The following is a 13793-nucleotide window of genomic DNA, read 5'->3' on the forward strand; positions in this document are numbered from 1 at the left end:
GGAAATGGATTTTCCAACTTGTTATTGTGTCTGTCTCGCTGTTCCGATCATGTTGACATGAAATTTTAAGTGTTTTCTTTTTTTTTTTGTTGCAGTCGTTAAATGTGGCCTGTCCTCAATGCACTGAGATTTTCTCAGATTTATGATGATCAGTGTTAAGATGTGGTCAATTACTTTTGCTCATAAAGCTCAGGTAGAGGCTTCTTTTATGCCAAGAACTCAAAATTCTTCAGAGATGTTCTACTTTTCAATTCTGTATGTAAATTTAGCTTTTCTTTGCATCATTTCTGGTGTTTTTGACTTAAAAGAATTAATGTCCAGATTTTTTTCATTTGCTGAAAAAATTTAAAAAACTAATTGTTGGCCAGAAGCTCATGTGAACATTAGCATTAAAAACAGAAGGACTGATCTAACCGTGTCTTTCCTCATCTTTTCCTTCCAGGCCACAGATGGAGACGTCGGCCCTTTTGGAATTGTCCGTTACTATTTCAGCGACGATCCAGACCAGTGAGATTAAACACATTTTAACACACATGTGAAATACTTCACAAAAACATACAGCTATAAAATCTGCTCATTAATTATGGGCCTGGTTAACAAATAAATGACTCTGTTTTTGGCAAACCACTCTTAGAAACAGCTTCGCTTCAGAATTGATTGGTGATTATTTTTACATCTGTTCTCTTTAAGTCCAGAGGAACATTTAATTTCTCACAGAGGGACTATAAATTCTCAAAATGTTTTATTTTTCTTTAATCAATGAAAATAAACCTTTCATAAGAGAAATATAGAAAGCAGAAAAATCTTAATCTTATAAAATGGCTTTCCCAGAACCTTTAACCTCTGCCCTGCTGAAAAAGTATGGAAAACAAAAAAATAAAATAAGTAGTTCTACAACAAATGTAAATAATTGTGCAGAATCATGTCTGGAAATTAATGGCTTAAATTGCCCTTCAAAAAACATTTATTATTGTGAGTAGTGTCTCATGTAAAATTTTCACTAATTGTTATAGAAATTTCAGTTGTCTACAGTGTAATTACGCTTTTCTGAAAAATAGGTACAAATAATTTGTTAAATAGGACATTAATGCCAATGGCAGGTGGATGTGATGTAAAAACAAACTGTAAGTAAAGAGGAAGTTGTCTAATCTCAGCTGTTTGTCGTCCTGCAGGTTTTCGCTGGATGCAGAAACAGGCTGGGTCATTCTGCAGGCCAGCCTGGACTATGAGTTAATGCGGCGTTTCACTCTGACCGTGCTGGCGAGGGACGGCGGCGGGGAGGAAACCACCGGAAGGATCCGTGTCAACGTGCTGGACATCAACGACAACACGCCGCTCTTCCAGAAGGAGGCGTACGTGGGTTCACTGCGGGAGAACGAGCAGGCGGTGCAGTCTGTGGCGCGGATCAGGGTGAGGTGTCGTTAACAGGCATGCAAACTAATCACATACTGGTTTATATAATAAAATTACGAGTTGGTCTTAAACTTTGTTTTGTCCAAAAGAACATCCAATTACTATTCTCTTTATAGCAGCTCTAAAGTGCTTCATAAACACACATCTGGTTTCAGGTATTAACCCTTTACGCCAAAACCAACATTTATGAAGGTATAAAAATGCTGTTTAGATGTTTTATCTAAGCTATTCCAACCTGAAATGCTACTCAGTTAAATAGACCTCAACATGTTTCCTATTTTTTTAGTTTTAGGCTCAAAGAACTTTGGAGAGAATTCACAAATCGTAGTTTCTGCACCGCATTCATGCAGCACATTTCACGTCAACGCGTCCAGCAGAAGGAAACATTTTGCACCTATTTAGGCATCAGGCCACAGTTGTTCTCTCAACAGCAACTGATGAAAGTGATTAAAGAGAGAAATTGCTTTTTTTAATTATTATTTTAAGCAACAGGGAATTCCAGTTATTCTTTATGAAACTTTGGGGAGGAGGATTAATGTCAGCGTTGTTAAATCAGTAAGTAATACTTTAAAAACGGCGTAATGGTGCATTGTGCTATCTCATCAATTCAGAAATGGAAAAAAAAACTTTAACTGGCATCAAAATATATCAGATGGTAAAAATATTACATTTCATTCAATAAACATCCTGAACTTGTAATTGTGTGTGAAAATGAAACTATTGTTTGCATTTACACTCATTCACATCATTAAAACTGCCTTTTATTTTAGTAGCATAGAAAGACTTGAAGCAATAGAGAAATGTGCAGGATTTCTCTGATACAATAAAAAACTCAGCATTATCAACCCCTCAGTCCCTGCATGCCAGGTATACAACACACCTATAACCCAATGATAACATTATGTCACACATGATATTGAGTCACTCACCATGACATGTTGGATGCTTGAAACTGAAAGTGAAACTGACAACTTTACCTATTTTTTGTCTGTTTGGTCTCCATCTAATCAACCCTCCATTGTCTCCATCACACTCTCTATACCTGCATGTAAAGAACTTGTTAGTTTGAAACATAGGTTTTTACTTCCTTTTAACTTTAAAAATTATTTAATTCAAACTCAAAATTAGACAATTTTAGAAAAATATTTACAATAATATCAGATAGAGATTATGAGAAATTATGAGATTATGCAAAGAGAAGATGAATTCTACCTTCGTTGATATTCTTGTGCTGTTTTTTTTTTTTCTTTTTTACGAAGCCAGGAGTGTAAGAGGTTGTTCTTTTGTTCTTCTTCTGCTCCATACTCACAGCCTGTTTTCTGCAGATGGTATTTTTTCCACTTAGATCTGCGTACGGTTAATAGGTGTGATCTTTCGAAATGTAAAACTATGTGTTTCATTCACATAACAAAAGTTAAAATTGGTAAACTTTTTCTTAATTGTATGCAGAATGCCCCATTAAAAGAGAATTGTCTGTACGTATGTGTCACTAGTAAGTAACTTATAGTGTTTTCTGTTTTATTTTATTGTAAATCCATTTTTGTAACTTGTTAAGGGTCTGCAGATGTGAATTAGCTTATTCTATAATCTGGAACAATTCATGAAATTGTAACATTTATGTCTCAACTGTACAATGTCCCTTTATAAATAAAGTTTATTAATATTATTATCAGCACAGAAAGATGCTCTTAGCTAAGTGATGATACTTTTGTAGAAAATCTCCTTTTCCATCTTCTACCCATCAGTTGGTAGAACTTAAAATAAAATAACTACAATGATGCATCATATTCACATGCCAACATGTTTGAACGAATCCAAAAAATTGATTTTTCTTTTTCAGTTCTTGTTGTCACTACCGTCTGTTTTCCTGGTTTCACTGTAAAACCTGCACTACTGTGTTAATGTGCATTGTGTTTCAAAAAGAAAACCAGTTAGCTTCAGTGTGTTGGCCATCAGTCAATGCCACACAAAAGGCAGAGCTACACAGGCACAATTGTAACTAATGGCTCAGCGTTTGCTTTGATTGCACCCAGCAGAGAAAAACATCCCTTGAGGCTTGCTCGGCTGTACGGCGCACCGTGTGAACTGGTCTCAACGCTTGGCTCGCTGTGTTTGATTATTCTGAACGCTGCTGATATTAATACGTCGCCCAAGAGGAAAACAGAAGTCAGACACACAATTGTGTGTGTCAGCGGTTTACCAGCGAACTTAGATGCTTTACACACAAGTGTTCGCACACCGCTCTGGGAAGACAAAGCAAAGAGAGGATTTCCTGCTCTGTGCTTCTTGCCTCAGAGGTTTTTGCCTCCTACTGCAGAGGTTCTGCTTTCATTCATTTTCCCTATACTTATTCCTTTTCCCCTCATCTTTTTGATTTGCTGCCCCCGACTCGTTTTACCTTTGAGTGGGAAACAACTGTCTAGTGTGGAAGTGTTTGTTAAAAATTGATTTAGAAGGACAGCCTGGAAAGGAAAGCCACTGCTTAAGAAGTTGTGGGGGAAGAAAGGTATTGCTTACTCAACATTTTGGCATTAAATAAAAGCATAGCGATATGTCTGTTGTGCAGAGATACAAATGAGTGTTTCTGACAACCTGTCCAGCTTCTAATGATGCCAGTAAGGCCCAGTAGACTCTCCTCACAGCCGGAGGACTCATTTTAAAGTTCCTGCCAAATCAACAATAATGAGCCGGTGTCATCATCGCGGTGAAAGCTGCTGCGGATTAGTCCTTCAACAAACGGTTTCATCTTTCCTCTGCCTGCTTGGCTTGTCGTGGCTCAGTTGGTGTTCATCCAACACTGACGTCTGCACCACTAATAGCCAGAATCAGCTTTAATCCATCCACTAACATGCCACCGTTGACTGACAGCTTCCTGGCTGCAGACTCATGCTCAGACCTAAATACTTCATATAGTTCAAACATTTAAATTGAAAGATGAGCATTGTGTACAGCAACATCTGCTGTGCTACAACTTGTTTTTTATGTCTTACTATTAAAACTTCAACTAAGGCATTATGTTATAAGTACCACTCCCCCCTAACATCTGCCCACTTACAGGCTACTGATGAGGATTCTCCTCCCAACAACTTCCTGACGTACACCATCATTTCAGCTTCAGCTTTCCCTCAATATTTCAGCATCATCATGGTGGAAGGCTATGCAGGTACTTTTACTCTCATCTCTACAAACTTGTCTTTGGTTCAACCTCAAAATACATTATTTTAGTCAAAGAATTTCTACATTTTTGATTTTATCTTATTTTTGATTTTATCTTAACATTTTTGATTTTATCTGGGAGCACCTCTAAAATAGTTCAAACTGTCTGAAAGCAGCAGGGGTGTACTCAGTTTCTCACATCTTAGTTTAATTAACAACGGAAACAAAAATGAACCTTTTCCATTCCTGCCCTTTCTGCCCCAGTTATAAGCGTGACCAGGCCTCTCGACTATGAGATGGTTCCCAAGGGGTTGATCTATTTGACAGTGATGGCCAAAGATGGAGGAAATCCGCCGCTTAACAGCACCGTCTCGGTCACAGTGGAGGTTATAGTAAGTACAACCTCGTCAGTGAATTAAATAAAGCTGCATTCCGTCAATGTAAGTTGCCAGTTGATATTTGAGTGAAATATTAGGGGGATACATGCACAGCAATCCCTGGTATTTGGGCACCACAACTACCAGGGAATAGTTAAATTCTGCAAATACTTGAGACCCTCCAGACATTCTTATCACTGCTTATTTTCTAGTTTAAACACCAAATATATCTTAAAATGTGTTAATACTCAGCAGTGGAAACTGTCTTAGTGCTGCCCTAGAAGCTAACATCCAAAGTCTTCCTTATTTCTTAGTTCATCGGTTCAGCCAATCAGCACCATGGAAAATTAGTGGCGCTTCAGCCCATAGCGTATCAGGTAGCATTGTGCCCAGGTGTGCCAGCTTCCCAAGCTACATTTTCTTTGCAATATTTTATATATGGTTTATGGAAAAAATCCGTGAATAGGCAAATTTTCCGCAAATGTTTTGGAGTTATGATCCTCATAAACAATCTGTTAACAGGTGAATCCATGAGTACCGAAACACTAAGTTTCCATATGGGTGGGCAGACTAGATCAGTAAAATATTTAGGGTGGCACAACTAAGAAAAAGAAAAAAATACCACCCTGAATCCTCCTGGAGGTGAAACAGTAGGTTTCACTCTAAATATCTGAATTTAAATCTATAATTTTGACTTTGCGTGGGTTTTGTGGAGAAGACCCGTTCCAGTTCATCCTTTAAGTCCTGATAAGTGTAAGTAAGCTTTCAATGACACATCTTCTTCACTGTTTTATTTCTTCCTCTCTGATCATTAGTATCGCATTAAACACCCTTTTGTTTTCCTTTTGTTGTTTTCTATTGACTTTTAAATTAAAAACTCATATATTGACTTTTGCTTAGAAACTGTAAATGCAGCCATCAAACCACAATGAGCAGATGAGGTCCATAGTCGCCAGGCCCACAGTCTCATTTCCCATGGAAGACATCCATTATACATCTTACTTTTTATTCATGAAAGGAGAAACGGCAGAGAAGAATGGATGAATATCCTTTGATATGCACAGACCATTAGGAATTCCTATACGCATCCCGCATGAGGGAGAAAAGCTGCTAAGACCAGTCGGGATAGATGTTCACAGTTCAGCGTTCCCCCTACGTCTCTCTGCCTGTGTCTCTCTCTGTCGTGACTCTCACCACAGGGGTTTATCAGCAGCTGGCAGCATCACACTCACACAATGCTTTGCACCAGTGTAACTCGGAGCCCAAATGGATAATTGTCCCAGTGACTGTTGTTAAAGTGTTAACATTTCTCAGCAGCTCACGCAGTGGGGATCTTCTCTGCGAATAGCCAGACAACTGGAAATGTTGGTGTGAAATGGAGTCTTATTCATGAGTGGGAGGCTGTGAGACATTTAAATGCTCTTACTGAAGCTGTTTTAAGGCAGCTGTTGTTCCATGTTAAAGGAATTTATCTGTCATTTCATCCCTTTACATTTAATTTTATTACAAACTAAGTTATTACTTTTCAAATTCACCACCGTAAGCATCAATTTATATATCCAACCATTTATTCATTCTCTTCTGCTTATCCAAGAAGAGTAACAGGTTCACGAAGGAACCCCATACTGTACATCTCTCTCACTAGACACACTGGGACCCACCAGAATGATCTGACCAACACACACACTCACATCTAAGGAGAATTTAGAGAAACTATTTAACCTGACAGTTATGTTTTGGGACGGTGGGAGGAAGCCGGAGTACCCGGTTAGAACCCACACATGCACAGGGAGAACATGCACAGGAATCTAACCAGGAACTTCTTGCTGCAAGGCAACAGTGCTACCAACTGTGCAGCCCAGCTATCTGTGGATCTCCGACTCCGTCCCATCATTCATGAACAAGACACCGTACTTGAACTTCTCCACTGATTCTGGACCTAAGGCCTCATTCTTTGACTTGATCCTGCATCATCTTTGTTGCCACTGTAGCATTTTATTGTGACCTTTATGTTACAATTTCTAGAAGTTGCATCTGTGATGGAGGTTTTAAACATGACCCGTTCAGTAAGCATGTCTCCAGCCTTCCTTGGAAATTGAAGATCTCCTCAACAGAGTTGTCTGATAAATGATCCCAGTTCACGTCACGACTCGTTTGGGTCTATCAGGTTTGTCCTGCAGTCTACTCTGCTACCAGAGCCAACTCACTACCACGAGGTACTCAAATGACTTCTGCCTCTCTGATGGTATGGTTACAAAACTGCTTATTGTCCTTTCTCTGAAGGTGACCTGATTCTAAGAACACTTATGAACCACCTTAGACAGAAGTTCAGTAACAAGATATGTCCTGATTAGGGAGGCCATTCCTCCCAGTCACACCCCTCAAGTAACACCAGGCATCTCCAGATGGTACCTCCAGTGAACTATTTAGAAACATCAAGAAGCCCAGCAAAGTATGTCTCTGTCTTCCAAAAGCCAGATTACGCTGCAGGGAATTATCATGGCTAGACCCTTCCTACAACCTGGCTTACATGGTTTTCTCCTCAGTCTTTGCCATTATAGGGCTTTTCAATTACTTTTTCAGTCTGAACCCAGTCAAGCATGATAAGTCAAAGCTTAACCCAGGGGCCTGGTACCAGGAGTGTGTCCTGGTTTCCCTAATCCTGATGATCTTCACCTTGTGGTCTGCCATTCATAGAGATTATTGAAATATTTACCAAGAAATAACATCAAGCTCATTAACCGTACTTAAATGTCATCTTCTGGTTCAACATTTTTTGTTTAGAGCCTGACTTTCAACTAAGACACTCATCGTAAAATCTTTTCCTACTTTTCTTGACTTAATTCCCACAGATGTTAAGCTAAATCTCAAGTCACAGTTTAAACTGCAACTAGCCAGACAGTTTTTCGATCTTGATGTTTTTTTTTGAGTTTCTCCCACTATTTAGTGCATCAAAATGAACTGTTGTTTATGCTTATTCCCACCTGCAGGATGAAAATGATAATCCACCTGAGTTCAGCAAACCGTCTTACATCGTCAAAATCCCAGAGAACCTTAATGCTGGTGAGTTTGATGTGTTTTCTTCATGCATTTTAGCCTAAAACTGTTTCAACCATTCAAATGTTGAAACGTTCCACTCTTTCAAGACTTGACAGCAGTGAATTCTACTTTTTTAGCTTTGAAAGTATCTAACTGTTTTCCTGCAAAAAATAGAACTGAATGGAAGTAGGAATAAAATGATTCCTAGTTAGCCATGTGCTAATTGAAGGCTAACTACCTCTCCTCACTTTTAGTACAAAAATGCCATTCAAAATGTAAAGGGTTCACAGGGGATTTTGTTTTCACAGTGGTTTGCTAAAGTATAGAAACCCTTTAGTTTATTTATTTTGCAATATTTTAATTACACCCACAAACTTTTTTTTTCTAAGTTTTTAACACTGTCTCACTACAGCTGGTCTCATTAGTTGAACCACCATGAGCCGAAATGAGGAAGACCATCGATGTTAGCTTGTGTGGTAGCACTAAAATGGTTTCCTCCAAGCGTATTAAACCATATTATGTGATATTTTATGTTGGAATTATTGCAATTGGCTGTTATGAGCAAATGTTAACTTTTCATGGGTGGTTGCGATACCTGTCCTACCCTAATACCTGGTGGCCAATGTATCTGATACAATAACATAAAGCTTTCTGTTCTAATAAATTTGTATTGATGACAGAATCAATTAAAAGATATATATGTTTTAAGTTAAGCAGTCATATTAGATGTAGATGAGTTGGCTTTCCGTTTGCTGTACCAGGACTGTTGTAGTTAGAGTTGGCTTGCAGAAACTTATTCTGTAGAGCTCGTAATTTGTCCTTCACATGTGGCAGTAATGAATTCACCTGAGATGTAAAACAATATTTAGAAGCTTAACTCTACCTGTACGGCAGATGTGTGTGGATCAGTGTTATCCAGAAGTTGGTGAACTGGGAAAATTAAATTAAATGTGCTTTTTATTCAAAGAATGCCTGTTTTTAAACTGCCTGTTAACTTGAAATCAGCTCAGTTTCTTACTGCAGTAAATGCAAATCTCTCCAATTAGATTTGCGGGTTGCACAACAAACACAACTCTCAAGCACTCTGTTAAGTGTATTTGCATATTCAACCAAGAGCTTTGTGTTGTTTTGGATATTTTTTCTGCAGCTTCAGGTGTGTCATGTTTTAATACATCTGTATTCTCTAACCTGTGCCGTCTGTGTTTTGTTTCAATACTGTTTGGAAATACTCTCTCAGAATGTGGGATATTGGCTCCTCAAGGGAAATCGCTAGCTGCTGCGCTCATTCTCATGCATGTGAAGCCTCTTTTCTTCCCAGACAATAGATTAGTTTCCAGTCGCAAGAGGAAAATGGGATATTTGACCGCCCCTTTCTCTCTCTTTTAGCTGCAGCAGATGCTGACCATGCTTTATGTTTTGCACACTATTTAGTGGAGCACTTATTTGAGCGGTTTGAAGGAACGCTGAGGTTTAGAGCAGTATTCGGCCCTGAGGTGGAGCCCTAAGGCTGGCTCTACTAGACGGAGCTTAGGGCTTGCCCTGCGGCTCTGGCAAGCATCTCATCCCCTTACCAGCCTAGCTATTGATCAGCTCTGTGCCAAATAACAGTCTAATAATCCACTAATCCATAAACCCACTCACTCCCATGCCATCAGTGTCACTGTGGATGGGGGCGGTGAAGAAATTAGCTCTACCAGCGCTGTCGCAAACTGTCTCTGCAGCTTGTCTTTCTCTGATTGTTTCCTCTTTTAACTGCACTCGACAACATCTCTTCTCATACAATGAGTTGTAACTTTCTTTGTGTCTCTCTCTTCCACATTACTCATTTTATAAAGGGGCAACAGTACTGGTTGTAAATGCAACTGATTTGGACGCCTCGCGGGAGTTTGGCCAGGCCTCCCTCATCTACTCCCTGGAAGGTTCCTCTCAGTTTCGTCTCAACTCACGCTCAGGTATGTTGGTGTGTGCATTTTAATACAGTTTGCTTCTGTCACCTCATGCTAACTAATATGTGGACTTTCTACCTGCCTAAGTCTGTTTAGATCAGCTTTTACTTGAGACGTTTACTTTGTTGGCGGTCTGCTTTGTGATGCCCTGATCACTCATTTTTGAATGTTTCCACTTTTTATTACTTCCCGGTTTATCCTGAAATATTCAGTTCCTGCAATGTTGGCAGTATGAGTGTTTTCTGCTGCTTTTTTTTGTTTCAGGAGAGATCACAACCACAGCCCTTCTGGACCGAGAGCAGAAGTCAGAGTACATCCTGATAGTGAGAGCTGTGGATGGAGGAGTCGGGCCTCAGCAGAAGACAGGCATTGCCACTGTAACAACCTTACAGTCATCTTCTAAATGAACAAACTGTCTTAGCAAAGTCTTGTTTTTGTTTCAGTATCTCATTGGTTTACTTATTTTTGCCTTTTGGTCAAAAGGCAGCCTATGCCATGATAAAACTCTGCCAAATTTTCAAACATTTGAGTCAAAATATTAACTAGTATAAATGATGGAAAACTCAAATCTGATATAACATTCATGCCCCTGATGAGTTGATGCAAGATTTTCACTGGAGTCCTGTGTTTTTAATACAAATATATTTGTGTTGGATATCATGATCTTTCATTACATCTGTTCTATATGAAGAAGATTATGCAATCTCCTTTCCACCCTGATTTAGGTGAACATCACCATCCTTGACATCAATGATAACGCCCCAACGTGGCGAGACGAGCCGTATGAAGCCAACGTTGTGGAGATGAGTCCAATCAACACCGATGTTATCTCTGTGAGTCCATCCTACCCAACCTTACTGTACCACCCAGGTATTCATAGCAATAGTGGTAAACAACAACAAAAAAATTATTTTATTTTGTCCTCATGTTCTATAATTAGTTACTAGTAAGTCAAAGACAACAATGATTCATACGCCTAACCTTCATTCGTCCATAATGTCTTCCACTTCCCTGAGATCGGGTCATTGAAGCAACAGGGAAAGAAAATCTCAAACATTCCTGTGCCAAGCAACACTCCAGCTCCTTCTGGAGGATCCCAACAAAGAATTTAGAGTTCTTTTAGTGAGTTCTGGGTTTTTTCTCTTGGTCCCCTCCCCATGGCATAGGTCTAGAAAAGCATTAAGAGGAGAACTGCTTTAAGCTTCCCCCAGCTGAAGCATCTCCTCACCATTTCTATAAGACTGAGTCCAGACACCCTGAGGAGAAAAGTAATTTCGGTCTCTGTAAAAGAAATATCTTGTCACAGTTACAGCTATAGCTGTCTGAAAGTAGAAAAGTAAGAGCAAAACTCTTTCCAGCTACACAGCATCCAGAACCAGAATCAGAGGAAATAATCATCCAAACATGCAACAGCTCAATCAAAACGAACCAGTCTGAACCAACATAGCAGAGTTACTCCTACATGTTGCCACCATTAGCGGAGCAATTCTAGAAATACAAGAATTAGATAGGCCTCTAAAGACGACAGTACTTTCCTGTAACATTCCTAGATGGCAGACGGCTACAACAAGCATCTTACTGGAGTTACTTCAGCTGAAGCACATAGCACTAACTATGTACATTTTTATTGTTTAAGGTCAGTAAAATCAATTTCTTTTCCAGAAATGGAGGAAGACTTCAATATAAAAACATTTCTTTAAAAAGAGCTGTATATCTGGGCTTCCTAAATCTTTAACATAACTGCCCCAGAACATCCGGACTCCACTATATAACATCTTAAAAGTTTTCAACTATGGATTGCACATAAAAAAACAACAGTGAGATCAAATATTTATGGCTGCTTATTAGAAAAGAAAAATATATTCCTCTTATTCAGCTGAAGTTTTACTGTAATTGAGGAAGGAGGGAGGCGTCGGCTTCCCGTACTGATAGACTAATATCCGGAGGAGTTTAGGTCGAGTGAACTCCGCTATTACCCCAAACTCTCTCCCTGTCCTGTTGGTGTCTTTGGCAGTGTGTTGTTTGTAATTAAGTCCTGATTGTCCATTAATTAAGGAGGCGTCACTGAGTGTAATTAAAGGAGTCTGATTGCTAATTAAAGTGTAGCCTGTAGTTATATGCATAACAAACAATTCAGCTTCCAGGCAGAAGAGGAGGCGAGGAGCCGTCTTGCAGAGCAGAGTGTGAAACGAAGAAGAGTTGTGGAAAATCAAATGAAGGCAACGGACTCCTCTCCGCCAAAACGTTGCTACTTTTTCCACTGTGTTGGATCTGTTCCTCAGTTGACTTCATTCACGGTGCATCCAGCGATGCAATGCATACTCTATGTGAATGTCTGCCCTCAGTGGACAGACACTATTGCCCCTCTGTACACTTTTCAATGAATTTGACCATCCAGGCTCACAGTTCAGTAATTGGCCCCAGTGTAGTCCATCCAGTGTTTCTATGGCGACTGGAAGCCACCTGCTGATTCCTTGTGGAGGTGTCCAGTGAGCCGATGAATTTGGCGGCTGTGCCCAGTCCAAGGATCAACCCACTCAAATCTCTCCTCTCCCCACTATCAGCCTGTAGCCTCTTACATTCAGCTCCAACATCTACTACTAAACCCGTTCTCCTTCCCTCTCCCACCAGAACCAGCTTTGATCAGCTGGTCAAATGTAAATTTGCTCACAATCTCTGAATGTTTTTGCTCAGACAGGTATCGATTACTTGAACGGGCCTCATCCAGACATTTCTCCACTATTTTTTTCACCTTCCTTGTATTTGCTAATCAATGAGTCTCAGAGATGCCAGCCTAACATGTCGTCTTAATAATTAAACGCTCACAAAAGCCTTTGTTCCTCTAATGACCAATTAACCATTTTCCAGCAATTTTAGTCAGCACTCTGAATAATTGATCGGCTCTTTAAAAATCAGCCAGTGTTTTAGCTCGGCTTCAGGCTCTTCACTCGGATCATCCATCACAATCGCATGTCAGAAAAAAACTGCAGCCACTTTTCTTTTAGCTGGATGAGTTACAGCATCTGGAAGTTGCAGTGCCTAGGAAATGAACTTTCATATCACAACCACAGACATCCATGCATTTTGTGGGATTGTGTGTTGTACCTCAACTTAATCATGTACAATTGCGAAGATGAGACATCTGAAGTGTTTGGAAAGTAGTTCGTCTGGAAAGTTCGGTTAGTTTGGGGAGGTGTGAATGCGCAGTTGAACTCTGAAGCAGACCAAAAATTGTGACCTCTGGTCCTCTTAAAGCAAGGGTCTCAAACTCCAGTCCTCGAGGGCCCCAGACCTACAGTTTTTAGATATGCCACAGGTACAAAGCACTGGAATTAAATGGCTTAATTACCTCCTCCTTGTGTAGACCAGTTCTCCAGAGCCTTGCTAATGACCTAATTATTCTATTCAGGTGTGGTGCAGCAGATCTAAAAGTTGCAGGACTGCGGCCCTCGAGGACTGGAGTTTGAGTCCCCTGTCTTAAAGGCAAAGAAGACCAGAGTTCTCAATTTTTGGTTAGGACCTAAACTCAGCCTGGGTGAAGTGACCTCTGCTGCGGTTTGAGCTCCTACGGAGACTGGAGATGGCTCCAAATGCAGGAAGAGTTTTTGGAGTGGTCTCTAAAAGCTGCTCAGTAAGGTTGTATTACCCATGGCATTCTGGGTAAGTACAACCAAAAGAAACAAGTGTGTCTAGCGCTAGCTAGTTCGTGGTCTTCAGCTAAAGACAAAAGAGAAATTCTCCAAATGCTAAAATCTGACACCACTCCATTTAAAAAATAAAATAAAATGTGCTCAGTGTCTTCTTCAGAGGTTTTCATGTCATTTAGTTCAGTTGTTCTTGGTGCAGCGCCCCCACAGGTAAG

General features: G+C 39.9%; 1 protein-coding gene across 4 annotated transcripts in view; it reads left to right on the forward strand.

The window, feature by feature from the left end:
* Positions 1 to 13793, forward strand: part of cdh23 (cadherin-related 23) — a 195517-nt gene that overhangs the window by 117026 nt on the left and 64698 nt on the right. For all 4 annotated transcript variants that reach the window (XM_032552273.1, XM_032552272.1, XM_032552270.1 and 1 more), the window contains exons 14-21: positions 443 to 507; positions 1173 to 1410; positions 4471 to 4576; positions 4834 to 4961; positions 7937 to 8009; positions 9821 to 9937; positions 10196 to 10308; positions 10657 to 10764. In XM_032552273.1, the coding sequence (XP_032408164.1) occupies positions 443 to 507; positions 1173 to 1410; positions 4471 to 4576; positions 4834 to 4961; positions 7937 to 8009; positions 9821 to 9937; positions 10196 to 10308; positions 10657 to 10764 (948 nt within the window). The remainder of the gene's footprint in view (positions 1 to 442; positions 508 to 1172; positions 1411 to 4470; positions 4577 to 4833; positions 4962 to 7936; positions 8010 to 9820; positions 9938 to 10195; positions 10309 to 10656; positions 10765 to 13793) is intronic.

Source organism: Xiphophorus hellerii, chromosome 22 (genome assembly GCF_003331165.1).
Source record: "Xiphophorus hellerii strain 12219 chromosome 22, Xiphophorus_hellerii-4.1, whole genome shotgun sequence".
In the NCBI taxonomy this organism is placed as follows: Eukaryota; Metazoa; Chordata; class Actinopteri; order Cyprinodontiformes; family Poeciliidae; genus Xiphophorus; species Xiphophorus hellerii.